The sequence below is a fragment of the Triturus cristatus genome, chromosome 11 (assembly GCF_964204655.1).
Source record: "Triturus cristatus chromosome 11, aTriCri1.1, whole genome shotgun sequence".
NCBI classification, from domain to species: Eukaryota; Metazoa; Chordata; class Amphibia; order Caudata; family Salamandridae; genus Triturus; species Triturus cristatus.
In genome coordinates this window covers 313,210,257-313,238,202 of record NC_140594.1, presented here as the reverse complement: position 1 = coordinate 313,238,202, position 27,946 = coordinate 313,210,257, and the positions used below count along the sequence as shown (strand labels likewise).

Sequence of the window (27,946 nt, the reverse complement as noted above, 5' to 3'; positions counted from 1 at the left end):
ATGGGCACCTCAGCAAAGGCTACTCCACATCAACCATTTGGAGTTACTTGCAATCTTTCTGGCATTAAAATCATTCCAGAAACAGATATCAGGCAAAGCTGCCTTAGTCCGCACGGACAATATGGCAGCAATGTACTATTTACAAAAACAGGGGGGACGCACTCTCTCCAGCTCTCTCAACTAGCACAGAGCATATGGAGGTGGGCCATTCCACAAAACATTCCTGTTAGCCCAACATATCCCAGGAATTCAAAATCACATGGCAGATCTGTTAAGTTGGCAGACACAACAGATTCACGAGTGGGAACTTCATCCACAAGTTCTTCAACCGTTTTTCCCAATGGGGGGGCAGCCAGAGATAGATCTCTTCGCCACACATTACTGCACAAAATGCCCAAGCTTCGCCTCCAGATATCCACACCCATTGTCCAAAGGCAATGCGATATGGATGAATTGGTCAGGCAGATTTGCGTATGCTTTTCCACCTCTCCCACTCATTCCATTAGTGGTGCACAAGCTGCAACAACAGTCACTAACACTGATACTAGTTGCTCCAACATGGGCCCGACAACCGTGGTACACAACATTGCTGGAACTATCGGTAGTCCCGCACCAAAAACTACACCCCTCCCCCCAGCTCTTAACACACAACCATGGAGAGATAAGACACCCAGATCCAGCACAGCTCAACCTGGCGATCTGGCTCCTGAAGTCCTAGAGTTTGGTTATCTCAATCTTCCACCTGATTGAATGAACGTTATCAAAGAAGCTAGGCTATGCAGCCAAGTGGAAAAGATGTGTTATACACTGTAACAATAACAACATCAATCCTCTAGATGCCTCCACTCAGCACATCATATGTTACCTGCTGCATCTTCAAAGATGTAATCTAGCATACACATCAATTAGTTTACATCTTGCTGCCATCGCAGCTTACCGACAAAATAGACCACATCTGTCATTGTTCAAGGTGCCTGCCATTAAAGCATTTATGGAAGGCCTCAAAATAATAATTCCTCCCAGGGTACCTCCCTCCCCAGTGTGGTATTTAAACATCGACCTCACAAGATTAATGGGTCCTTCATTCGAACCTCTGCATAAATGCGAGCTACAATTTCTTACATGGAACGTCGCTTTCATTGTGGCCATTACATCTCTTAGAAGAGTCAGTGAGCTACAGGCACTAACTATTCAAGAACCATTTTTACAACTCCATCACAACAAAGTGGTTCTCAGGACAAATCCTAAATTCCTTCCTAAAGTTATTTCTCCCTTCCATCTCAACCAATCTGTTGAGTTGCCAGTGTTCTTTTCGCAACCACAAACAGTAGCAGAAAGAGCTCTTCATAGACTAGACGTGAAAAGAGCACTCCTTTACTATATTGACAGAACAAAACCTTTACGCAAAACAAAACAACTTTTTGTATCCTTCTCACCACCACATAAAGGCAATCCCATATCAAAGTCTGGGATTGCAAAGTGGATTGTTAAATGTATACAAATTTGCTATCACAAAGCAAAACGTATACTGTCTATTCCCCCTAAAGCCCACTCACTCTACACGAAAGATAGGGCTTCAATGGCATTTTTAGGGAACATTCCCTTGGATGACATCTGCAAAGCAGCTACATGGTCTACACCGCACACATTCACAAAACACTGTTGTGTAGATGTGCAGGCAAAACAACAAGCTAGTGTGGGCCAAGCTGTACTCAAAACGCTATTTCAAACTACTGCAACATATACTGGTAGTCGCCGCTAAGGAGGAGTACTGCTATGCAATCTATGCACAGTGTGTGATCTGCAGCTCATATGCCTCGAACGGAATATACTACTTACCAGTATGCATCTGTTCTTGGCATGTAGAGCTGCAGATTCACACACGCCCACCCACCTCCCCAGCTACCTTTATCTGTTCCAGTATTATCTTAATTAGATACAACATACATGAACATCTATTTCTGTTTTTCAAAAAGCTCCATCATTTCCCTTTATGGAGTCGATGCCCATGCGCGCTATTGTCCAAAGGAGGAGTCACCTATCTCGTGACTTCCAAAGACTTCTTCCAAGACAACAACAAAGTGCAAACATCCGGGCCCAACACCAGATGGCGATCTATGCACAGTGTGTGATTCTGCAGCTCTACATTCCAAGAACAGATGCATACTGGTAAGTAGCATTTTCCTTTCATGTTATGGTGCATAATGCTATAACCAGATCTCTCTGCTCCGGTTTCAAATAAGTTATTATCCTTGATTGTTTGTCGCGCATCAATAAATATTAGTTTTCAGCAGCACGTTATAGAAGAAATATACATTTTCTGTCAGGGAATCTTTATCACATTTAAGGCTTTCCAATATTTGCTTCCTGACTGGGGGAAGTCGAAGTGGAACCTGTTTTTGGAGGAAAAGTGCTCGCTCTCTCTCTGCATCCATATACTCCAAGCTCTGGCAGGAGTATAACTACTTCTGACTGTAGGTGCCTCACCTTTCACATATCTGCAGATGCCAGGCTGGATTTAGAAGATTTAAACACAATAGCTGCAGCGTGTCGATAGGTGGTGCCGTGTTACCCTCCATTGACTTTGTTCAGTGTTGTGACGATTGAGTTGCATATAAGCACCACTCCTGAACGTTGACGTTAGTTTCTTTCTTTCTACGCTTTTGTACGAGGATTCAGAGCTCGTGCCCAACTTTTTCCTGGAGTCTTTTATTACACAATTCTTTTTATCTCATTGTGCATGGGAACTCTGTCCCCTTCTTAGACAACCAGGGTAAACCTTGTAGGGCCTGTTGCAACCAAATGTCTGTGACAGATTCCCATGATGTGTGCTTCTGGTGTTTGTCGCACTACTCTTTCCTGCAGTGAGTCTGCCCTTATGAACCTGGAGCTGACATTGCCGAACACTGAAAGAAATCTTTTAAGTCCCTCTTCTGCTTGAAGTCGAGGGCTTTTGCCCATTCCACACAAGGATGTTCCGCTACATACCCTCATTGTGATTCAAGTCTTCCGGTAAGTCAGAGTAGAAGCACAAAAAAGGCCATGTGGGATTTGTTCCCTTTTCCCCCCTGTTAGCCAGAGAAGTCATGAGGACATCGGGTTACCTCGCAATCTCACTCCCAGTCCCTCACTGAGGAGCCAGTTCGGCAACTGGTCTGAATGCACCCAAGTTTCTGGGTCCATCAGCAACATCACAGAAGATTGAGGCTTTTGGAGAAGCCATATTGTGAATCTTTAGCACTCTTCCATCTCCCTCTAGCACAGCTTTGGTACTGCAGCATTCACGGGGGCCTCCATTCTGATCACCACCAGTGGGTATGCCCTGGTGCAGTCTGTCTACTCTAGGTGCCTCGGGTTCAGCTCTGACTTTCGTGACAACATACTTTCCGGCACCAAAATTGATGACTGTCCCAGCGACATTGACACTGATGCACCTGGAGGATGACTCTATTCCTGTGGTCGTTTCCGTTCCGCCAAATCCACCTCTGCCTAACCAATTTTGTGTCCCAAAACTGTACCCGACATACCCTTCCCCAGTCGAATCTGACTCCGCTACAACCATGACTTTGACTTGGAGATGCACCATGTCCTCAAACAACTGTTTGTTTTGGACTATGATCAGAGACAACCAGCCTTTCCTGAATTTTACTTTCCTGAATGTTATGTTGATGACAATTTATAAAAGGACTTGCAGGAGGGCAGTGGGTTTGGCTTTTCCCTGGACACTCTGTTGTGTAGTCCCCCGGGACCACTAACGGAAGAGAGTGCCTCCTTCTCCGTGGTAATGAGACGTCTGACGGAGGTATTCAATTAAAACTGGCAACTATGAAAGTCAAAACCAATGCACTTGGAGAAGTTTTACAACTGGGACAGATTTTATCAGAACCATTAATTCCATTTAATAAAGCCCTCGCTGACACCATTATGGACACCTGATCTAAACACTGTTCCTGTCTGTCACTGAATAGACAGGTTGCCAGATGCCACAGACCGCTGCCGGACGACTAATTTCTTTTTTTTTTTTGAAAACCTTTATTTCAAAATTCAGGACACTGCTATTCAGCCGACAGCCCGAAGGTTCGGCAGCATTGAGAGTTAGATACAGTGATGCGTCCCCAATACAGTTCAAAGAGTAATGCAAAGGTCCAATTTTAAATAAACACAGAAAAAACTCACAACAAACCCCAGCAAGGCAGAACATTGAAAGCCCATGGCGAAAGCCCCCAGGGGAGGCCGGACCCCACTCATCTACTAGTTACAAGACTGTGTACGGAGGAAGAAGGGGGACAGCAGAGGCCCAAAACGGTTCCTAAAACCAAACTGTGCTGGAAAGTAGGTCAGGGGGAAAGCTGTTCCTCGGGAGGTTCCAGATCCGGGGCAAGACATATTCCCCCCCTGTATTGGTTCCACCGCCCCCAGATGGCGTGCCACTTCCGGGGGCGACCTCTAGAGCAGTAGACCGTCTTCTCCCTAAACATGCTCCAGTCCATGTTCTCCTTCCACGCGGTCAGTGTAGGGGGTCCCGAGGAGCCCCACAATCGTGCGATATCCCTTTTAGCTACCATGTTACCCAGAGTCACCCATTGGGTCTGCGCCTCATCGAGGTCAGTGGGCCCCCAGACGTTCAGGAGGCAACACCGCGCCTCCGGCTGTACCGCAGTGCCCGTCACCTCCCCCATAACTGCATGGACTCTCCTCCAGAACTCCACAATGACACCACATTCCCAAATGATGTGCAGGAAAGTACCCACCATACCACATCCCCTTCTGCACAAGCCGTCCTCCGAGAATCCCATGTGGACCAGCCTTGGCCCCGTCACATACACCCGGTGCAGTATTTTAAGCTGCACCAGCCTCAGACGCGACGGGATCGCAACCTCCTTAGGAGAAGAAACCGCTGACTGCCAGTCCTCATTATCCAACTCAAGGCCATCCCTAGTCCACTGTTCTCTCAGCCCCAAAAGCATATCTGCCCGGACGTTAATCAACTTCTTATATATGAGCGAGATCGTGCTCTCGGGCATATGACCATCAAGGACTCGGTCCTCAAGGGGAGAGGACTCCGGCACCTTCTCACCCTCCACGAGGACTGATCGGAGGGCGTGACGCAGCTGGATATACCTGAAATACTCTGAGGGCCCTAGCTCATACTCCGTCTGCAACTCCTCGAAGGACTTCACCCTCCCCTTATGCAGCACATCTCCCACCTTGGATATACCTATCAGGTCCCACTTATCAAAGCCCTTCGTATGCCAGAGTCTTCCCAATCTCTCCGATTCAAACAATGGGGTAGCGAGGGTGAGCCTATCCTTCCAGCCCAACGAATCAGTCGCCATCTTCCATACACGCACCGCCACACCTGTGGGCCCCGTGAGGGACGAGTCTAAGGACCGCGAATACAACGCCCTGTAGTAGTTGCCGCCACGAAGCAGCCACCTATCCAGGGCATACCCAGGGCTGAGGGCAGGGCCATAAAACCCATGGTTGATCGCGCTCAGCTGCGTGGCCCAATAGTACCGTCGGATGTCTGGGAGCGCAATGCCCCCATCGTACCATGGGAGCGTCAACTTTGAAATAGCTATTCGCGGCCGCCCATCCCACAGCAACGTCCGTTGGAGGCCTTCGACCTCCCGAAAGTATTTGGCCGGTACCCAGTCCAAGGTGTTCTGGAGGGCATAGAGGAAGCGGGGAAGAGACATCATTTTGAACAGGGCCGCACGCCCAACAAGGGAGAGCGGCAGCCTCCGCCAACCTTCAACATCTCGCCTCAAGCGCGCCAAGGGGGGGAGCAGATTCCTCTCATAGCGCACAGCAGGATCCATGGATATAAAAATCCCCAAATACACGAAACCCTGCTGGGCAACCTGTATCGAACATGTTCTAGGGATCGGTGGGACCTCGCCACTAAGAACGTACAAGTACGATTTGCCCCAATTAATCACAAGCCCCGAGTTCCTACCGAACGATGCGAGTACGTCACAGACCACTATAAGTGACTTCTTAGGTGAGGCAAGATACAGTAGGATATCATCGGCATAAAGCGAAATACGGTCCTCGTGATCAGGCGACCACCGAAGGCCCCGTATATCCGGGTGCCAATGTATCCACGCAGCCAACGGTTCAAGGGCGAGGGCGAACAACAGAGGCGACAGGGGGCAACCCTGCCGAGTACCCCTACCAAGCTGAAACGGAGTAGATGCCCGACCATTCACCACAACATTCGCTAGTGGCCCCTCGTACAGCAACCGAACCCAACTCACAAAACCGCGACCGAAACCAAACTTGGCCAGCACGGCCCATAAGTATGCCCACTCCACCGTGTCAAAGGCCATCGTGGCATCAAGAGATGCCACAATAGCCGGTTCACGCAGCGTGCCCGCCCTGGCAATGACGCTATGAAGACGCCTAAGGTTTAATGCTGTGTTTCGGTGCGGGATGAAACCGGATTGATCCGGGTGTACCAAATCGCCAAGCACCCTAATCAAACGGGTAGCCAGGAGTTTGGCCAGAATTTTCGGCTCAGCGTTGAGGAGTGAAATGGGCCGATAGGAGGCGCACCTATCTCGGGGTTTACCCTCTTTATGTATTACCACGATCGACGCCAGCCGCTGATCCAACGGAAGGATCCCATCCCCCCGCGCCTCCAAAAACATGGCGCGCAGGTGAGGGGCGACCCTATCCGGGAACAGTTTATACAGGTCGATCGGCAGTCCATTCGGTCCAGAGGCCTTACCCGAATTTAACGCGCGAATCGCCCCCGCCACCTCGTCAACCGTTATGTCACCATCCAAATCATCCCTGTCTATGTCAGAGAGGCAGGGCAACTCGATATCACGGAGGAGCTCAGACGAGTCCTCGGGCGGCCTGTCCGACACAGAGGAATAAACCCTACGAAAATACTCCGTGAAACATTTCACAATCCCCTCAGGTTCCACAATCGCCTCTCCCAACTCTCCCGTCAACTCTGGCACCACTCTATTGACCCGTTCTTTCCTGTCCAACCACGCCAGGAGTTTCCCTGCCTTATCACCAACGTCATACAGGCGGCCCTGTTGTTCCCTACTGAGGGTCTTAGCGGCGTTCGTAACCAGGTCCCTATACTCCGCCTGCTTCAAGCAAAGCTCATGCAGTGAGGACTCTGTAACCTCCTCCTCCATAGCCCCCTCAAGGGCCGCGATCTCCTCCTCCACTTGCCGCACCTCGCCATCCCTCCGATTCTTGGCAGCCACCACCAGGGAGAGGGCTTCCCCCCGAAGCACGGTCTTAAAGGCTTCCCACAGCGACACCGCCGAGTCCACGGTTCCCAGATTGTCCTTAAAGTAATTATCCACCTTCTTTACCAGGGCGCTGCGCATCTTGGGGTCTCGGAAATACCATGGGTTGATGGGGGCCTCCCTCCCTCCTCCCTCCCGACCTAGATCCAGCCGGATCCACACTGGCGAGTGGTCAGAGATACCGCGTGCCATGTGCCTCGCCTCGGATATCAACGAGGCATGTGCGGCCAGAGTGAGCAGGTAATCAATCCTAGAGAGGCTACCATGCGCCCCGGAGTGAAACGTGTATTGACTCTGTGTGGGGTGCCGGAGCCTCCAGCAGTCTATCAGACCAAACGTATCCAGGAAGTCTGGAAGCCATTTCTGAGCCCCCCCTGTGTCCCTGGGCGGGTATCTATCCAACAGTCCGGAGCCCACAGCGTTGAAATCCCCTCCCACTACCAGCATTCCCCCCGGGAGAGTCAGCAAAGCCCTGCCCAGTTCAGCAAGTGTGGAGGCCTGCAGGGCCGGCGGGACATAAACCGAAACCAAAGTCCTTCCTTCCCACCGCCCCGCCACCGCCACAAACCTCCCCCTATCGTCAACAATGGTGGAGTCCACCTCAAAAGGCAACGATGCTCTAACAAGGATGCCCGCACCCCTGGACCCAGAAGAGAATCCCGAGTGTGCAATGAATTTATACCCCTTCCTATTCAAGGCATAGCGCATATTACCTATGAGATGCGTCTCCTGCAGCAGGACAACATCTGGCATTGAGCGTTTCAAAAATTGCAAAACAATCCCCCTCTTGATGCGATCCCCCAAACCATTAACATTCCAGCTTATAACACTTAAGCCCCTACCCCCCATCCTCAAACGGAAAGAGGCCCACCCCACACCCGAGGAGCCACCATGGAACAGCCCTGAGGATAATCATCATGCCTTGCAGAAATAAACCCCCCAACAACAAACCCAAAATCCCCAAAACTCCCCCCACCCTGCACCCCTGCTGCAGCTTACAAAGCCCCCCCAACTTGCAGTGTGCCTGTCGCCCTACAAAAACAAAAAAATCTACAAAAAGTACCCTAAGGGAGGAAAAGAGCACCCCTCGTCCTCCCGCAACCCTCCACAGTTACTGCACTCTGTTCGAATCTTCAAGTATGGTCAAATCAAGTCAGGTCGGCTCTGAGATCTCAGCCCTGTCCATCCCGGCCACTGTCTCCATGCTCGGCTGTGTCATCCCCCGTCCGTCGCCGGGGCAAAGCGTCCAGCCATTCGTCGGCCATAACAGGAGAGTCAAAAAAGAATGTCCGATCTTCATGCACCACCCGTAGTCTGGCAGGGAAAAGCATGGCATACTTCAGATCCAGTTCCCGAAGTTTCCGCTTCACCCCCAGGAAGCTCTGTCTCTGCACCTGCTGGGTGAAGTCCGGATAAAAATTCACCGACGCATTCTGGAAGGGGACTGGGCCCGTCACCCTCGAAGCTTGCAGGATAGCGTCCCGATCTCGAAAATGAAAGAGCCGGGCTACAATCGGCCGCGGCGGGGCACCCGCCTTAGGCCGCCCGCCCGGCACCCTATGGGCCCTTTCCACCGCAAAAAACTTTCCAAGGCCCTTAGGCTTCAGATGATTGAGGACCAAATCCTCCACAAGCCGGTCCGCCGAAGCCTCATCCGAGGACTCCGGGACCCCGATGACGCGCACATTGTTGCGCCTGGCCCGGCTCTCGAAGTCCTCCAGCCGGCGGGCGGCTAGGTCACTCTCGGCTCTCAGCTTCCGAACCTCGGTCTGCAGATCCGCAACATCATCAGTGAGGCCCGTGGTCTTGTGGTCCAGGTTCTTAACGCGCTCGTTCGTCTTGCCCAGGTCCGAGCGGATCAGATTGACATCTACCAGGATGGCATCCACCTTATGCGCCAGGGCCTCGAACTGTCTCCCCCATCGAGGTCTGCATCCCGTCGAGCGCGCCCATGACATCCTGTAGGGAGAGCTCCGGTGTCCCAGGCGAGTCCTCCTTCTGGGCATCCGGCGCCTGGCTCGATCCACTCGGCGATGCTTTCAGGAGGGCGTAGCGGTCCATACTGTTGACTTGGGAATACGTTCCCCGCCTGGTGGACTTAGTCTTCAGCCGATCCCCTTCTGCTTTGCCCGACATAATGGACTCCGGGCAGTCCAGTGCAGTTAAGACTGTTCCCTCTCGGAGAGAGGGATAAGGAGTGAGCAGCCCGCCGAGCGTCCTTGGGGTAATAAAGCCACCCAGAGCTCTACAGTGTCCGGGCAGACAAAGGGAACGAAATCGAAAGTGAAAGTGCGAGGACCTCCGTCCGACAGTTCACACCTCGCCAGGCCGTTGTTGATCAACTAGGAGTCGGGCATCCTGCCAACTCTAGCCCCTGGCATCCCCGGGAGTTAGGCCGCAATCTTCCGCCAGTCGTAAGTCCGGTTCCCGATGGGCGATCCGACCGCGGGTAGCATCAATCGCCTCCCTGACTACTCAGCAACACGGTGCCATGCATACCATCAGGATTAGAGACAGGATAGTCGACGGAGGGCGCGAAGGTCTCGGGAGCTCTAAGCTCACGCGGCCATCTTGGTCAAGCGCTAGGCTCCTCCCCCTGACGACTAATTTCTTAACGCAGCACCCTACTCCAGAAAGTTTGGTGGTGCAGCCTTCCGACATTAGGACAAAACAAATTATTTTCTCTTGACCACTCCTCAAAGAGTGTCAAAACATATTGAGGCATTTGGCAATCGGATGTTTTCCTTGTCCAGTCTACCTCTCGGGTAAAGTCAAGGCCAGCTGCTTGCAGGAGCTCCATCATGAGGACATGGTTGGTGAGATCTTGATGTAAGGTTTCTGAGGAATTTGGGGCTTATTTGGCTCAAAACATCCATGATGGTCCGGATGCTGCAAAGTACATCTGCTCTAGACCCGAGCCCACCAACTGTTTTGGCAAAGCAGTTGACATTATATGGTGCTTCAGTGGACCGCTTGTATGAGATCCACAGGCATCTCTGGGGACATGCAAGGCTCCTCAGATGACAGGTATTGGCTGTTTGGCGAGAAGGCCGATTCAGTGTTGGAATGCTTTAAAGAAAGTTGGACCACAGCACTTTCCCTAGGCGTTTCTGTCCCTGTGAGACAAAATACTCAATAGTTTTAACCCTCTTGAGATTACTCTGAGGGTTGGTGTCCCACCAACACCCCACAACAGGCTCCTTAGTCCTTTCAGGGTCAGAGACCAGAATCAGGCAGGCCACCAGAGGGAATCATCTTCCCCAAACCCCCACCCCTATGGTAACAGCCTCCAAACCAATTTAGTTTGCCCTTAGTGGAAAACACCACCCTGTGGGAGAAACAATCAGATATTTCTAATGAGGCTATCCCCTACAATTCCTTTTCGACCACCCACATCAGAGCATCTTTCAGAGGAGCACCTGTCCATCTTGCTCCAAGAAGTGCAGACTGTTTTGGCCGGAGAACCCATAGAGCGAGTCCTGGCTCAGGAAATAGGAACTGGTTGTTACTCCTGTTATTTCCTCTGGCCAAAGACGCATGGGGCCTTTTGTCCTATTTTAGATCTCTGCCCACTGAACAGCTTCTTGCGAAAGGCTAAAATCAAGGTGCTCATGCTGACCCAGGATCTATGTACCCTGAATTAAGGTGACTGGATGGTGGCTTTGGATCTGCAGGACACCTGCTTTCATGTAGATGTCTTGTAGTCCCAAAGATGCTATGTGTGGGTCAAGGTGGACCTCAAGCATGTTTCATTTGTCATGCTCCCCTTCAACCTCACAGTTACCTCTAAAGTGTTCATGAAGGAGGTGGCGGTGTTTACAGCACACCTTTGGGGAGTGGGATTTCCAGTTTTCCCCTATCTCGACGAATGGCTGTTGAAGGCAGGCTCACCACAGTAAGTCGTGGACAGCTTCCAAATAAATGTAGACCTCCTGGCATAAATGGGGTTTACTGTCAATGTGCTAAAGTCACAACTGGCTCCTTTGCAGAGGCTCCCTTTTATTGAAGACATCTTAGATACATGGCAGTTTCAGGCATTCCCTCCGTCTTGTGTCCTGGACATTTGGGCTATGACCTGCAGTGGTGACTCAACCGCAGTTTTATGTGTGGCAGACCCCACCCAGAGCTGATAGTGGTGACAGATGCATCACTGCTGGTATAGGGAGGTCACTTGGGAGCGGTGAAGATCAGAAGACTCTGGTCTCTGGTGGAGTCACTTCTCCACATCAACTGCTTTGACTTGCGGGCCATTCACCTGGCACTGAAAGTCTTCCTATCGTCTATCAAAGGGAGGCTGGTTCAGGTTCTCATGCACAACATCATTGTCATGTGGTACTGCAATAGGCAGAATGAGGTGGTATTCTCGGTCCTGTGCTAGGTAGCACTTGGAGCGCAAGGGCAGTTCCCTGGCCATGATTCGCCTGGTGAGATCTTTGAATACTAGGGTGGATGAACTCACCTTGTGGTGCCAGGTGAATCGCGTAGTGCTTTAACTTCGCAGTGTCATAGTGGATCATCCAGCAATATGCAGAATCCTGCCTAGATATTTTAGCCTCTGCCGCTGAGAACATGTAATGTCAAAACATTTGCGTGCTGGCGTTTCCAAGAAGGTTCACTCGCAGAGACCCATTCTGGCTAGAGTGGAGCGCAGGACTCCTGTATGCCTTTCCACCCTGACACTACAGCCTGAACTCTAAAGATGACCAGGAACAACCGAGCCCAAGTCAACCTAGAGGCTCCTTATTGGGTAAGGAAAATGTGATACTTGAAGGTGTGAAAATGAGCCTCTGTCTTCTGACCAACTTTTTGCTTCAAGAGAATATCCTCTGTAAGCAGCAGACTACGCCCTTAATGGGCCTACGCAATCTGCACCTTCATACTTTGACATTAAGCGGTGGCAATTGACTGTGTTTGATCTTCCTGCCTAGGTTGAGGGTGTCATCCTTGCTGCACGGCACCCCTCTACAAGTCTTTCTATCATGACTGCTGGAACACGTTTTATAGCCTGGTGTGGCACCTCCAGCCGCAACCCTTTACTGGCCAAGTTGTTAGTATGATCTGTGGCCCAGCAAGGACTTTCCGAAGGCACTGTTAAAGGTTAATTGTTGGCCCTTATGGTCTTTTTACAATACCAGACCATCTGTCCTTGTTCAAATTACCTGTTGTGATGAGGTTCTACACGGTTTGAATTATTTATTCTCCCCCTCCCCCCCACACAGACCCACACACCCTTTGTGATGCCGCAGTAGAATATAAATTTGGTCCTTATCTTTCCTCATGTGCATGTTATTCGAACCCATGCACAGCTGTCCGCTTAAGTCTCATGACTCAGGAGACTGTTTCTAGCTGTAGTGGCTCTTCACAAGACTGCACTCTTGGTGCAGCCACCACAAACCACTTTTTTTGCAGCCAAAGTGATGCTGAGGACCAAAGTGGCCTTTTTGCCTAAAGTTGGGACTTTTTTTCACATTAGTTATCAAAAAGAGGGGGAGGAAGAGGAACAACTGGGTTCATCCTCCTCATTAGTATCTACTTAAAAAAATAGAGAAACCCAGTAGGGGAAGAGCACCGAATTCGCCACCACAATGTAATGTTTAGAAACACATAGTTTTTCTTAGAAAACCCTGACCCACCAGGGTTGCCCCTTGGTGGCATGCTTCATCATTGGGGTTCATCCCAATCCGCTGCGGATCGAGGTGTGCTACGACCAGGCGAATACGTGGGAGCACTTGGAGATAACATTTATGATGAAGACCGTGTTGGTGAAGGGAGTGGAAAGTGAGTGCTAACACCGTAAAAATGCCTGACTTGTAGGACCCTTACTTTATTCCTGCCTCTAGCCGGTATGTTTAAAATCAGGGAGTTCTGGTTGAGGAAGTAGACTACAATGAGTCTATCTCCTCAAACTGGTCAACATGTTTCGAGCCTTTCCCCTATTGGCTCTTTGTCAGGACCTATAGGAAACCAGTTCCTATTGGTGCCACTCCTTACAGTCTGTTAATAGGAACGCTATAATATAGCATGCCATGCGTGATTCACATAGCATACATACAATTCATATTAGTGTAACCTGTAACATCATTCTGTATCTGTAACAAGAAAGAACAGTGGAGAGTTTAAAAACAAGTTAGCCATAGGCTGATGTACCTTGATCTTTATGTGAACACCCTGCTGTGGAGGTGCTTAGGAAAAACTTAAATCCGTTATCACTCTGTGTGTAACAAACCATGCTTGGTCCACCATCTCAAATCTTATACAGTGACCGAAAAACGCCTATATTCAAATGGTGGCTGTACATCACAAGACAAAACAAACATTTATACCAAGTTACATACATTAAAGACGCTGTACTAGTGCGTCAGGGTCTTGCCGAGGAGGAGGGGGCCTGTAGTCACACCCTATACCAAGAAAAATGAAACACCTTGTCATTCAGTATTGAATTAATTCAGAGGGGAAAAAGGTCCAATTCCTACGAGGAGAAAGTCTCCCCGCTCGGTGGTAACAAAATATGTGGCGTGATGCAATCGTAAAGCGCCCGCCCTGCTCACTTACTTCATCAAGGCCGTCCTTGGCCTTTGTGCCTAAATTCATCTCCGGAGACTGCATCTTACAGATGTGTGTCCCGGGGCGGCTATTTCAACAGAACTCGTTGCGGAATACTTCCGCACATGTGTCCTCCTAGTGAAAAAGACTAGACCGCTCAGTGTCATAGGAATGGTCGCCCGTCACGGAACATTACCGGGGCCATTGGAGTATTTTTGTGTATATGCAGGGAATGACCCTGAAGGAAGTGCCCGTTATGGTCACCCGGGTCATTAGCGACCACCTCTCAGCCTTCCATACAAATGAAGAGTCTGTCAGAAGGTAGAGAATACAAACCAAAGACATTTATTGAAAGTACACTCGAGTGGAGTCCGGTCTGACCAGCCTCCTTAGATTGCTGCAGAGGGACTGACTTCAGTCAACATGGCAATGCATAAAGTACATTTCCAATACCCCTAAAGACACGCCCAGACTGGGATTTTCCAGTTAGTATCTGGTGAACAAAGGAGATACAGAAGGATGGGTTGCAATCCTGGGACCGGGCACACATTATCTTGCAGTCAAGGTTACTCTGCCTGCTCTCGCCACTCTGAGCGGTGAGAGCAGGCCTATCTATTCAGAAAGGCATGCGATAATAAGAACGGTCTATTCATTAGCACAGCAAAACTCAACCTTGGAGAAATACACGCACAGAGAATACATTGGCAGCTGCTTTTTGCTGAGGCAGAAACAAAATGAGACAGAAGTTAGTTTCGATCATTGCTCAGAATGGCGGCTAAATACAAAATGGCGCAGCGAATGCTAACTTAAGTCGTACAGTGCATAGAGAATTCGGCAAAAGCATTTTTTTCAGTCCAACAAACCTGTTAACTAATTGCCAGTTTTGAAGGTTATTAAGAAATGTACTTGAAACACAGGATTCTAATCAATAAACAAAGTGTATACTGACAATGAAATGATAAATTTATTGTCGTAGACTTGTTTTCTTGTTTTATGAAAAACAAATATCTTGTTGAACCAAAGGTGATGTGTTATTCGTATATTTTTTGTAGATAAAATCAAAGGTGTTAGTAAAGGACCCCACACACTAATTGTAGTTTGGCTCAAGTTTTGGTTAATGTTCTTTTCACATTAGGCCATCCATCACTCTTCCAACGTTCTTTGCCTCACGTCATCTCTCAACAGAGGAGATGCTCCGTTGGCTAGACCCTAAAAGAGCTTTAAGTGTTTACCTCTGTCTCATCTAGGACTCTCAGGTGGAGTTCTGTGGGGCAAACAAAGACAAGGCAGTGCAGAAATGGACTTTGTCAAGGATGATAATCTCCTGGATCAAAATTAGTTAAGAACTGGCCAAGAACCAGCCTATGGCGGCGTTGAGGAGCCATTCCAGCAAGGCCAAGGCTGCTACCACTGTCTGGCACACAGAGATCCTGTCTTGATATCTGTCAAGCTCTGACATGGGTGTCAGTACATATGCTCACGAAACATTAACGCCTTGACAGCCAGGTCTGAAAGGAAGAACTTTTCACACATTTGGTCCGATGGTCCCTTGTGGTTTGAACCATTCCAAACATCCACTACTGTGTGAGATACTGCTTTGGTATCTATTCTGAAGGTCGGGAATCTGCAGTTAGAAGTATTCTTCAGAAGGACAAATTACTTACTTTTGGTAACACTCTGGTGGATACTCTAACTTCAAAGTCTTCACCCCACTTCCTCCTCCCTGTTCTGTGAAATGGTATCTTTGCCCCACCTAAAAAGGTCCTAAATTACAGACCCACACACTGGTAGTTCTGGTTGATGCTGGAACAGTTTAGAAAGAAACTTATGTCGACGTGCAGGTGTGGCGCTTATATGCTGCTCCATTGTCACTTCCGGGATGGAACAAAGTCAACGCAGTCTAACATGGCTCCACCTGCTGGCGCAGTGCTGTTTGAATTTTCTGCATCCTGTCTGGCACATGGAAATATTCTAAAGGTGACCAATCTACGGTTAGTGTACAAACCAGAAAGACCTTTACCAAAGGTAAGTAACTTGATCTTTCTACATTTACTGCTGTTCATATAGAATGATTCTGCTGGGGATGTTTTGATGGTTGAAACTCACAATTTGGCAATTACTTAGTTTTTTTGTATTTCTTTTCCTAATTCTTTTTATTTTTGTACTTCTAAACCAATCTCTCCCAGATATTAGGAGAAAGTGTGTTCGAGGCATATGAGCTGTAGATCATATGCTTTAGCATAGATCACCATCTGGTGTTGGGCTCAGATCAGGCGCGCAACACCCATTGGACTCACAGGGCTTCAGCCCCCCCCGTCGTGTGTGGCAGCCCGGGCTGAGACACCTTCCCGGGCAAAAGAGCAGCCGCACCCGAGCACTTCACAGGTCTTTAAAAGACCATTTGCATGTTAATGAGGCCTTGCTGTTGTTTCACCCCCTCTAAGAGCCCCTGCAGCTCCACTCTGCCTATTGCTTAAAGTTCAGCCCCCCCGGAATTTTTGCTCAGCCCCCCCCCGAAATTTTTGCTCAGCCCCCCCCGAAATTTGGCTCTAGTTGCGCCTCTGGCTCAGATGTTTGCACTTTGTTTTTCTTCGAAGAAGTGTTAGTAGTCACAAGGTAGGTGACTCTTCCCTATGGTGATAGTGTGCATGGGCATCGACTCCATGCCCAGATTATTTTTTTCCGCCATCGGGTTCGGTTGTGTATTGCTGCGCTCCGGTAATGTATCGTCTTTGAACCCTTTTGACGCGCAATTCTTTCCACTCGACGGTATTGTTTTCGATCGCGATTTCCCTTTTGACGCGCATCGTAAAATCCAACAACTTCAATTGGTAGCTTCGACGCAGGCCGTGCGTGATGCCTACCCGCATCGACCACACCAACAGTCCATGGAACAGACTCCATTTATGAAATGCCCCAGGTGTGGTGCCAAGTTCCCACACATGGACCTGCACGAGGTCTGTAACCTCTGCCTATCCCCGGAGCACGAAGAAATCAACTGCGAGGCCTGTCGATCATTTAGATAGAAGAAAACGATTCATGACCGTCTGGCTCGACGTCACGTTCGGAGAAGAGTCTGATTTCCAACAGCCCGGCGCCGAAGAACAACAACAAATCTCCATATCTGAAGCCGATGACTCTGACATGGAAGACGACTTGAACGGCACTCCGGCTCAACGAACAGTGAGTAACGAGCCCCAAGTGCCCACAAAAACAACAAAGGCTTCGGTATCACCTTCGCCCCCAGGTCGACACCGTGAAAACATTTCAGATGCCCCACCCTCAGCTATGAAACATTGGGATAAGTCTTCCGCCTCGGGATCGAGCCGGCCCCATTCGGTTGCTGAACCCACATCTTCGGCAGCGAAACCCAACACCAAGCACATGCCTGATGCTTAGCTGTCGGCACCGAAGACTCTGATCCGAAGCCACATGAACCCAAAGCTTCGGAGTGGACACCGGGTAAATTCCAAGCTTCAGAGCCGAAACCAGCTAAAGACAAACCTTCGGAGTTGAAACAGGTAAAACTCAAACCTTCGGAGCCGAAACATTCCACTCCGAAAGGCTCCGAGCCCAAAAAGCACACAACTCCTCTTAAAGCTTCAGAGACTAACCCTGTTAAAAAAAAACTCTGAATCAAAACAAAAGCACAAAGTCACCCCATCGAAAGAACTTCTTCCACAAGACCCTTTGGATCCAAAACAGAAACAATTACATATTGACCCTGAAACCGGACACCTTCTAACAACACTTCCTAAAAAACAGAAGCTGGATCTTCCAGAGAACTACCATATACCTCTGAAGAAAAAAGACATGGGTACTAACCCCTCTCCCCCTTATATACCTCTCTCCTCCACCTTTTAATCCAAACTTATTGATTTCACCATCAAACTCACCACCACCACCACCTTTCTCATTTGAGCCACAGGATGAAAATGATGGGGATGACAATGAGGGCAACATACCACAGGACACCTGGGATGATTACGATGAAGATCCAGATCATAATAATGACCCCGATCTATAACCCTCCAGACCATCACCACCCGATGACAATATTGGCTTCGCACAGCTTATTATCAGATCCGCTCAGTACCATGTGGTGGAACTACATACTGATCCCCTAGAGGAGGATTTCTTCGTGGAAACATTTGCTCCCTCCCAACAATACACTAATACTTTGCCCATGCTCAAAGGCATGATAAAACACGCCAACGAGGTATTCAAAGACCCTGTTAGAGCTAGAATACTTACGCCAAGGGTGGATAAAAAATATAAAGCCGCACCTACAGACCCAGTTTATATCAGAGGCCAGGTACCCATAGATTCTCTTGTCATCTCTAACGCACTAAGGGCCTCATGTCGGTAGCTAAATACCGGTCGGTAACGGCCGAAATTTGGTAAATATCCCGTTACCGACCGGTATTTAGCTATTTGGGATGTAGGAGGCATAATTCAGGATTCGGTAAAATACCGAATCTGTAAAATACCGAATCGGTAAATACCGAATCCTGAATGTAGGGAGCACTCTAAACAGTGCAAATTAGAATTAAGAATTCGTTATTTACCACCAAATACAGGTTGGTGATAAATAACGAATACCTTGCAAAACGCAATATTTTGCAGATGTAAGAGTGCCATGTGGCAGACATACATGCCCTTAGGGCATGTATGTGCGCCACATGTGCACACATGCAAGAATCAGGGGTGCAACAGGGTGTCAATGTGACACCCCGCCACCCTTGTATATGCTCCCCCCCCCCATTACCGAATCGGTATTTACCGAATCGGTAATGGTGACTGGCTTCCCATTGATTCCTATGGGCCTCCAGGCCCATAGGAATCAATGGGAAGGTATGCCCTATTACCGAATCGGTAAATACCTATTCATATTTACCGAATTTTTCCGATTCGGTAAAATTTACCGAATCATTACCTACATCACATTTACCGATTCATAAATACCGAATCGGTAAAATTCGGTATTTATGAATCGGTAAATGTGTTGCTACCTACATATGGCCCCAAAAGAGCTAATTTGGAAACTACAGGCGACGCCCCTCCTCCTGACAAGGAGTTAAAACTTAGACGCATCAGGCAAGAGAATCGCATCACAAGCTGCTAATCATTGGCATATTGCCAATGCTCAAGCTCTGTTAGCACGCTATGATAGAGCTCACTATAACGATCTGGAGAAACTAATGCAGCATTTACTAGAACAATACAAAACTAAAGCTCACGATCTCATTCAAGAGGGTAAGCTCATCACAAACACTTATATAAAATGCGCCCTCGATGTGGCAGATACAGCATATCGTTCCATTAACACCGGCGTTTTACTACGCCGACATGGATTCAAGCAAGATGTACAATCATCAATACTTAATTAGCCTTTTGATCAGGAACATCTTTTTGTGTAAACAGTCGATTCTTGATTAGAAAAAATGAAAAAAGACACTGACTGCCAAATCCATGGGGGCCTTGCAAGTACCTTCTAATAGGGGCTCCTTTTGTCGCTCTTTTTTACAAGGGTGGCTCAAAAACAACTGTGTCAGAAAATACCCCCTCCTCTTACAAAAGTCCCAATCAATCTTCCTCCGCCAGAGGATATTTTTGAGGAGGATACAGAGGAAATAGCAATAGGGGAAGAGGCAGAAGTAACTCCACCCGCACCTCCCCTGCCACCAAACAGTGACTTCCCTCAACTACCCCCCGATCATTCCACTCCTGTCAGGGGACGTCTTTCACAGTTCCTACCTGTCTGGAATTCCATCACTCAAATAAAGGAGGGGAGTTACCCCAATGCAACGCAGAGGGACGGGGTGAGTACAAGTAACAAACAAACAAGGATCAAGTGTTTCACTACATATATCAGTTAAAAACTTTTTAAGAAAAAAGTCTGTAACTGCTACATGAATTATTGTTGTATTATCTAGATTGTAACCTCTGTGAAGAGGAGTATGTTATTTTTATTATATTATCTGTAGAAACGTGTTTGAACTTAGATGTATACAAATACATGTTTACAAATAATGAATACATAATTTTTTTATGTATATGAATTTTGTTTTCGAAATAGATTAATATGAAAGTTTTTTCTGTACATTTGTAATGCTAACTGGGCTATATCGATAGGGAAACACTTTATCCTTAGTGAGGCCATTGCCCCATTTTATTTAACTCTATAGGGACTAGTTTGTTTCTGGAATTCCATCACAACAGACAAGTGGGTAAGACAAATTATCTAGTATGGTTATTGCCTGGAACTTACCTCCACTCCCCCAAATATTCCTCCCAACCATCGTGCAATGTCCTCAGAACATCTCACCCTCCTACAAAAAAAAGAGGTTCTCTCCCTCTTACAAAAACATGCAATAGAACCAGTCCCCTTGAATCATCAGGGCACAGGGGTTTACTCTCTCTATTTTCTAATTCCAAAAAAGGACGGCTCTCTCAGGCAAATATTAGACCTCTGACAGCTGAACCTCTACATTCAGTGAGATAAATTCCACATGGTCACCCTCCAACAGGTGCTCCCATTGCTTCAGCAAGGCGACTTTCTTTCCACTTCGGATTTAATGGACGCCTACTTCCACATTCCCATTCACCCCTTTCACAGTAAATATCTCAGGATTGTGGTGGATGGTCAACACTACCAGTCCAAAGTCTTCCTGTTTGGGGTAACCACAGCACCCAGAGTTCTCACCAAGTGTCTAGCAGTAGTTGCAGCTTACTTAAGAAGACAACACATTCATGTGTTTCATTATCTGGACGATTGGCTCATAAAGGCCAACTCACAACACAGCTGTGTTCAACACACCCTCAAGGCAATTCGGTTTCTTCACCACTTGGTATTCACTGTAAAATTCAGCAAGTCCCACCTCCAACTGTCCAACACACAAATATATCTAGGAGCTACAATAGACACTTGCAAAGCTCTAGCAAACCCCAACCCAGTCAGGATACGTAATATGCAGGCTCTAATATCACAATTTCAACCTCAACACTCATTACCAGCTCGAGTGTTCATGCAGTTAATCGGGATGATTGCCTCTTGCATTCTAATCGTCCCTCATGCAAGACTCCAAATGTGTCCTCTACAGGAATGCTTAGCACGTCAGTGGAACCAGGCTCATGGCCTCTTAACAGATCTGGTGTTGGTAGACAGCCACACCCATTGCTCTCTGCAGTGGTGGAACACACAAAACCTTTCCAAAAGGCAGCTATTCCTTGACCCAGTTCCACAGATAGTGCTAACAGCAGACGCATCGCTCACCGGCTGGGGAGCTCATCTTCAAAATCATACCATTCAGGGCATGTGGACTCTACAACAAAAACAGTTCTACATAAACCACCTGGAACTACTGGCAATTTTTTTAGCAATAAAAGCCTTTCAAGTCCATCTAATCCGCAAAGCTGTCCTAGTCCGTACGGACAACATGACAGCAATGTAATATATATAAAAACAGGGAGAGACACGCTCCCTACAGCTCTCGCGACTAGCTCAAAGTATATGGAGATGGGCCATACCGCAAAAGATATATCTCCTTGCGGAACACCTTCCAGGAGTAGACCATCACATTGCAGATCTGCTCAGTCACCAACAGATCCACGAATGGGAATTACACCCTCCAGTTCTCCTTCCATTCTTTCACATGTGGGGCTACCCAGAAATAGATCTGTTTGCCACACACCACAACGCAAAATGCTCAAACTTCGCATCCAGGTATCCACGCCCATTGTCCAAAGGCAATGCACTATGGATGAACTGGGCAGGAACATTTGCTTACGCTTTTCCGCCTCTTATGCTCATTCCATTAGTAGTTCGGAAGCTCCAACAGCATTCCCTCAAAATGATCCTGGTTGCTCCCACATGGGCTCGACAACCTTGGTTCACAACCCTGTTGGAGCTATCTGTAGTTCCTGATCAAAAACGACACCCCTCACCCAAGCTTCTCACTCAGAACCATGGAGCGATAAGACATCCAGATCCCAGTCGACTCAACTTTGCGATCTGGCACCTGAGATCATAGTTTGGCTACCTTAATCTCCTTCCAGACTGCATGAACGTCATTAAAAAAGCTGGACGTCCTACCACAAAAGCATGCTACGCAAAGTGGAAACTAATTGTAAATTACTGTACAAACTATCAAATCAATCCACTAGATGCTTCCATTCAAAACATAATTTGCCATCTCTTACACCTACAACGCTGTAACTTAGCATACACATCTATACGATTGCATCTCGCTGCAATAGCTGCTTATCTACAAAACTGACAACACTTGTCTTTGTTTAAAGTGCCCACTATCAAAGCATTCATGGAAGGACTTAAAATAATCATTCCCCCTAGAGTTTCACCCTCTCCAGTTTGGAACCTTAATATTGTACTTACAAGACTTAAGGTCCCACCATTTGAGCCTCTGCACAAATATGAACTACAGTTCCTCTCTTGGAAGGTAGCCTTCCTTATAGCCATCACATCTCTTTTTATGGTGAGGTCCAGGCACTAACCATACAAGAACCATTTTTACAAATTCAGCACAACAAAGTGGTTCTTAGGACTAATCCAAACCTTTTACCTAAAGTTGTCTCTGCCTTTCACCTCAATCAGTCTGTTGAACTACCAGTGTTTTCCCTCAACCAGACTCAGTGGCAGAACGTGCTCTTCACACACTAGATGTCAAAAGAGCAATACTTTATTACATTGAAAGAACTAAATCTTTTAGGAAAACCAAACAACTCTTTGTTGCTTTTTCACCACCGCATAAAGGCAATCCCATTTCAAACACTGGTATTGCACGATGGATAGTTAAATACATCCAAATATGCTACATTAAAGCTAAACACACATTAACTATTCCCCCTAGAGCACATTCCACACGCAAACTAGGGGCTTCTATGGCATTCTTAGGGAATATACCCTTACATGACATCTGCAAGGCTGCAACTTGGTCTACACCTCACACATTCACAAAACACTACTGTGTAGATGTGCATGCAAAACAAGCTAGTGTGGGCCAGGCTGTCTTAACACTTTTTCAAACTACTGCAACAGATACAAGTTAGCCACCGCTACGGAAATAACTGCTGTATAGTCTTTGCTAAAGCATATGATCTACAGCTCATATGCCTCGAACGGAAAATGCTACTTACCCAATATGCATCTGTTCTTGGCATGTAGAGCTGTAGATTCAGATGCGCCCACCGCCTCCCTGGGTACCTTTATCTGCTGCAGAATTATCTTGCTTAGATACAACACGCATGGACATCTCTTTCTATTCTTACTAACTCCATCATCACCCTTTATGGCAAACAATCTGGGGATGGAGTCGATGCCCATGCACACTATCACCGTAAGGAGGAGTCGCCTACCTTGTGACTACAAACACTTCTTTGAAGAAAAACAAAGTGCAAACATCCAAGCCCAACACCAGATGGCGATCTATGCTAAAGCATATGAATCTACCGCTCTACATGCCAAGAACAGATGCATACTGGGTAAGGAGCATTTTCCTTTTGAAAAATAATTTGGGCTATTTAGTTCTTTGGGTGTACGTCATCATCCTACATGAAATGCAGTTGATTTCTAGGTACGATGACCAGTAGGAAATGGCATTGCCACAAGGAACAGCATAATGCTAGAAATGCAGAGGCAATCCACAAGCATGAATCTACCCACCTTTTCTCATATATTTGGGTGCGAACATGCTACTATTGACTAAAGTGCAAGAAGAAGCTTAAATCTATTCAAAGGACAATTTTGTTTTCTCACATTGACCCAAACTCATCTGTCTGTAGAATAGTAACTATATGGCGGTTTTCATAGTTGAGTGCCCAGGCATCTATTTGCCTTCTGGCAAGAGTTGTTTCAACATTGAAACAGTTCATGGCTAAGCACGATATTCAGTGGAAATACCACAAATGCCTAAATGTACAATATACTTTCTCTACTTAAAAGCATAGTCCTCCCCAGCTATTCCTTCCTGCCTGCTTTCCTCCTTTGCTATTTTAGACACATTGTTTTGTGATGGAGTGGAGACACTATGCTTGCCTATTGGAACTGTAAATCACTGAATCATGTTAGTGTATTGCGCATACAGAGTGAAATGTTATTTTACCAACCTCATTTGCTTGATCATGAGCAAGTCTGTTTTTCATTTCCTTTCTTTTTCGACAACTTATATTTTTGACATCCTTTTTGCAGTCAGAAGATGGTATTATTCCTAATGAGGCCTCACTATCCGAGTGCTCCTCACCAGGGCCTGAAGCAAAGGATGCCATGTCCATTTTTAGCCCTAATCCTCAGCCAGGTAAGTTAGCACTCGTCGGTGATAAGTAATGTGTTTTGGTAAAGTTAAAGTTTTCTAGTGACCCAAAACATGGTAGTACTGTTCTTTCTCTCTGACCCTTGCTTTGTCTAACAACTCAAAACATCAGCTTCCTTTGTGGTTTGGGTTATGCATCCCTAAGGTTAAAAGTTTATTTTTTGGCATCTGTGTGTGATTTACATTGCTTTTTCAACAGACAGTTAAGCACCAGAAGTAAAATAATGCTAGGGGGATTGTCTCCTATGTATCCCATTTCACACATCATATGACATTTGAGGATTTCCAAATTCTAAGAGGCCTGATGCTTTTCCGCCACAGCAAGGGCTGAATTGGTGGCAATCTGTAGGATAGCAGCAAGTATCACTGCATAATTTTTCCAAGCGTTACTCCCTGGATATATCTGAGAAGATAGAAGCTGCTATTGTATAGTCACATCTGGGGTGCAGGTTTTCTCGGCACCTAGTTGGATACACGTGGCTGCTGTTTCACAGTGTTAAAACCTATTGAACTGGGGTTCATAACCATTTGGGAAGGGAGGATAGTAAGTTGACTTAATAAGAAAAACATTACTATTAGGGTGATATCAATACTCAATCATTGCTGCACAATCATTCACAACACCCATTCCATCTGTCAGAATGTACTCTTACATTGTTATACATTATTATTAGGGCTTCCGGTTTTATGGTATTTATTTTTTTCACATTTCCGTCTGTATTTATCCATATTTATTTTTTGGTCATTTTATCTGTATTTATCCGCATTTATTTTTGACGAAGAAAAAAATCAGCTAAAGCTAGTATTTTTCCACATTTAAGTTGGCATGCACACTTGCACTAGGTTGTTATAGCTGTTTTTTTTAAATTGGAGCCTATGCTAAGTGCACTTTACATATTGGGAGCAAATTTCGTCCCTGTCCTCTAAGAAAAGCTGTGTGAACTAGTGATTTTGAGTAGATCACATTTGCGCAGCTGTCTTGCAAAATGTCAACACATTACTACCTCTTTTACTCGCATTTAATCAGCCATCACAGAGAGTGTCTGCTCGAAGAATATCAGATCATTCTTAATGTGTGCATTAGAAGACGACCTACCCCACGATTATAAATTATAAATCGCCAAAATATCTAAAGAATCCTGCATCTTCATCTGTACAGAATAGTGCTTTGATACGGACTCTATGGAGAGAATGTAGAGCACAGGTGGTGCAACAGTCATTCGTGTTCTTGTTTTTATTTTTGTTGTTATTTAAGTAGCACTTAAACATTAAATAGAAAAATGAAGTCATGCTAACTGAGTTGCTCACCTCTCACTCAGCCTCACTGCCCAACAGCGTGCATAGTCACTGAGAGATGCAGCCAGGTTTTATGCTAATAGTTGGAGGCATTTCTGCCCCCGGCCCCGTGCCCTGCCACATCAACCTCCTTCACTCTCCCATACGATAAAAAACAAAAGGTTGCTGGAGCTGCAGCCGATGTCCTGGGATGTTTTCACACCTCTTAATGGACATCGGCTGCTTGCACTCCTCCAACAATTATCTTGCATGTACTACTGCTGTGAGGGGTGCTGGAGTGTCTCTGCAGACATGGCGCTCCCAGTTCCCCCGTCTCTGGAGCAGTTTCAGGGCAGCAGTTTTCCGTTTCTTTTGGCTGCCCCTGTGCACCTCTGACTCTGATTTTACAGAGGAGCACAGAGGCAGGAGGAGCATCGGTTTTGTTAGTATTTTCCTGTTTTTATATATAACTACAGACAAAAACCAAAACGTTTTCCGTCTATATTTATATGTAAAAATCCGTTTAAACGGGAAACCGGGAGCCTTAATTATTAACACGCTGGACCTGGTTGTTGTGGTGGATGAGATTGGTATTGTGTGTGGCTCATACATGGGGGGGCTACAAAAGTGACAGCAAGCTTTTAGAAAAATGTGCTTTTTGCCTGCATAAGCAGTGTCTAACCATTTGTGATGGATGCATTTCCTAAACTTTTGTAAAGGAGAAGCAAGAGCCAGGAGGACCAGAATCACCATAAAAATGTTTTTAAAACTTTTTTTTTAAATCTATTTCTCCCCATAGATAGCCGGCAGGATGGAGCTGCAGGGCGAGCAGCTACTGGGAGCCTGATGCTGGTGGCAGACTTGGCACCATCACTGCACGATTTAGACAACCTCTTTGATAATTCAGATGATGAGGAGCTCGGGGTAAGCTTTCAGCTACAAATATTTCACATAGCAATTGCACTTAGTAGAAAAGAATCAAATATAAAGTTGTAAATTATGTTAGTCCACCAGTATAATTTCAATAAGTCACTGAATTGGAGATTATAAAACAGTCCTAACAATATATGCAGTCTTCTCTGGTGTTTATAAGTTGAAAATACCCTTATATTTCTTGAAGCTGACAGCCTGGGACAAACAAAGGTTAGGACTCATAGCTAAGATTGTTTGTGCCTTGCAAAGGTGCTGCTGTTCCTTCTTTCTACTTTACATCTACAAGATGTGATGCCAAATTTTCAAAGACTACACAGACATTATTCTTAAATGCTTCTGAGCTCATCCACAACCCAAACTATGTAGACTATAGTCCTACTAATAATGGCAGAGGTGTTAACATTCAGACGCTGTCTGTTTTGCACTTACTCTTTTCATGAGTTGTTGTGGAGAGATTCCTGAAAAGTGGAAAGGATTCAAGACCAGAATTACAAAAGCCTTTATTGCCAAGCCGCCATAGAAGGTGGATGCTGCACCATATAGGAATATACTTCGAATATCTCAGTTAATAGTATTAAAGCAGAGACAGAAGACAGTTTCTCAGAAGTAGCAATGGTTTATGGGTACCAATATTGCAACTTTATAGGTAGTGTGCCACCTTTGCAACAGCACATTGGCCTTTCACTTTATGAAATCACCCTGTCTTCCTTAGATAGTTGAGTGATAGGAAGGGAACTTATGACCTTCCCTCGGAAGCTATATTTGCATATACCAGCATCTCGGGCTAAGGAGTATTTTGTTTCTCAAAATTGAAGCTAACCCAGTTGCGAATTAATCACTAAACTTTGACAGAGAGCACATTGAGTCTGTTGTATAGCATAGTTAGCAATCTGACCTTCAATAGGATGAAAGGTTTAGTTATTTCTCCATTATTGGCTCTTTCATAGATTCACATGCTTGAATTGTTCCCCGTAGTTGAAGTGGGAGCCCAATGATACAATTAGAAATCAGTGTAATGTAAGACTTGATGCCTTAAATGGAAGCGATTTTGCATTTGGTGTCGGCGATCAGGCGTGCACCCAATGTCATCTACATCTGAAGTAATTCTTCCTTATTTGCTACATCTGTCACAGTTAGGTCTTGCTCATGCCTCCATTAATGTTTACTTAGCGGTCATATCCAGCTTCAGAAGATAATCGACATTACCATTGTTATGGTCTAGCAGGCTCATCAAACAATTTCTCAAAGGTTTGTTTAGTTTACCTGCCAGTGAGGCGTCCTCCCCAATTCTGGCAACTAAATGCTGTGCTTTCTCAACTAATGAAAAACCCATTTTAGCCTATACACAAAGCGGACATCCGGTTTCTTCGCTGGAAGGTGGCACTTCTGCTGGCACTAATGTCAACAAAACGAGTAGGTGAAATACATACATTTACCATTTAGGAACTCCTTTTACAGTTAAGGACTGATGGTGATTCTGAGAACTAATCCAAAATGCATTCCAAAAGTTCCATCAGACTTCCATTCTTCCCAGATCCCAAGAAATGGCAGAAAGGACATTACATTCCTTGGATGTCAAGAGATGTTTGAAGT

General features: G+C 46.5%; 1 protein-coding gene across 2 annotated transcripts in view; it reads left to right on the top strand.

Moving 5' to 3' along the window:
* Positions 1–27,946, top strand: part of MED13L (mediator complex subunit 13L) — a 964,037-nt gene that overhangs the window by 689,983 nt on the left and 246,108 nt on the right. For both annotated transcript variants that reach the window (XM_085634904.1, XM_085634903.1), the window contains exons 12-13: positions 24,025–24,130; positions 26,220–26,344. In XM_085634904.1, the coding sequence (XP_085491030.1) occupies positions 24,025–24,130; positions 26,220–26,344 (231 nt within the window). The remainder of the gene's footprint in view (positions 1–24,024; positions 24,131–26,219; positions 26,345–27,946) is intronic.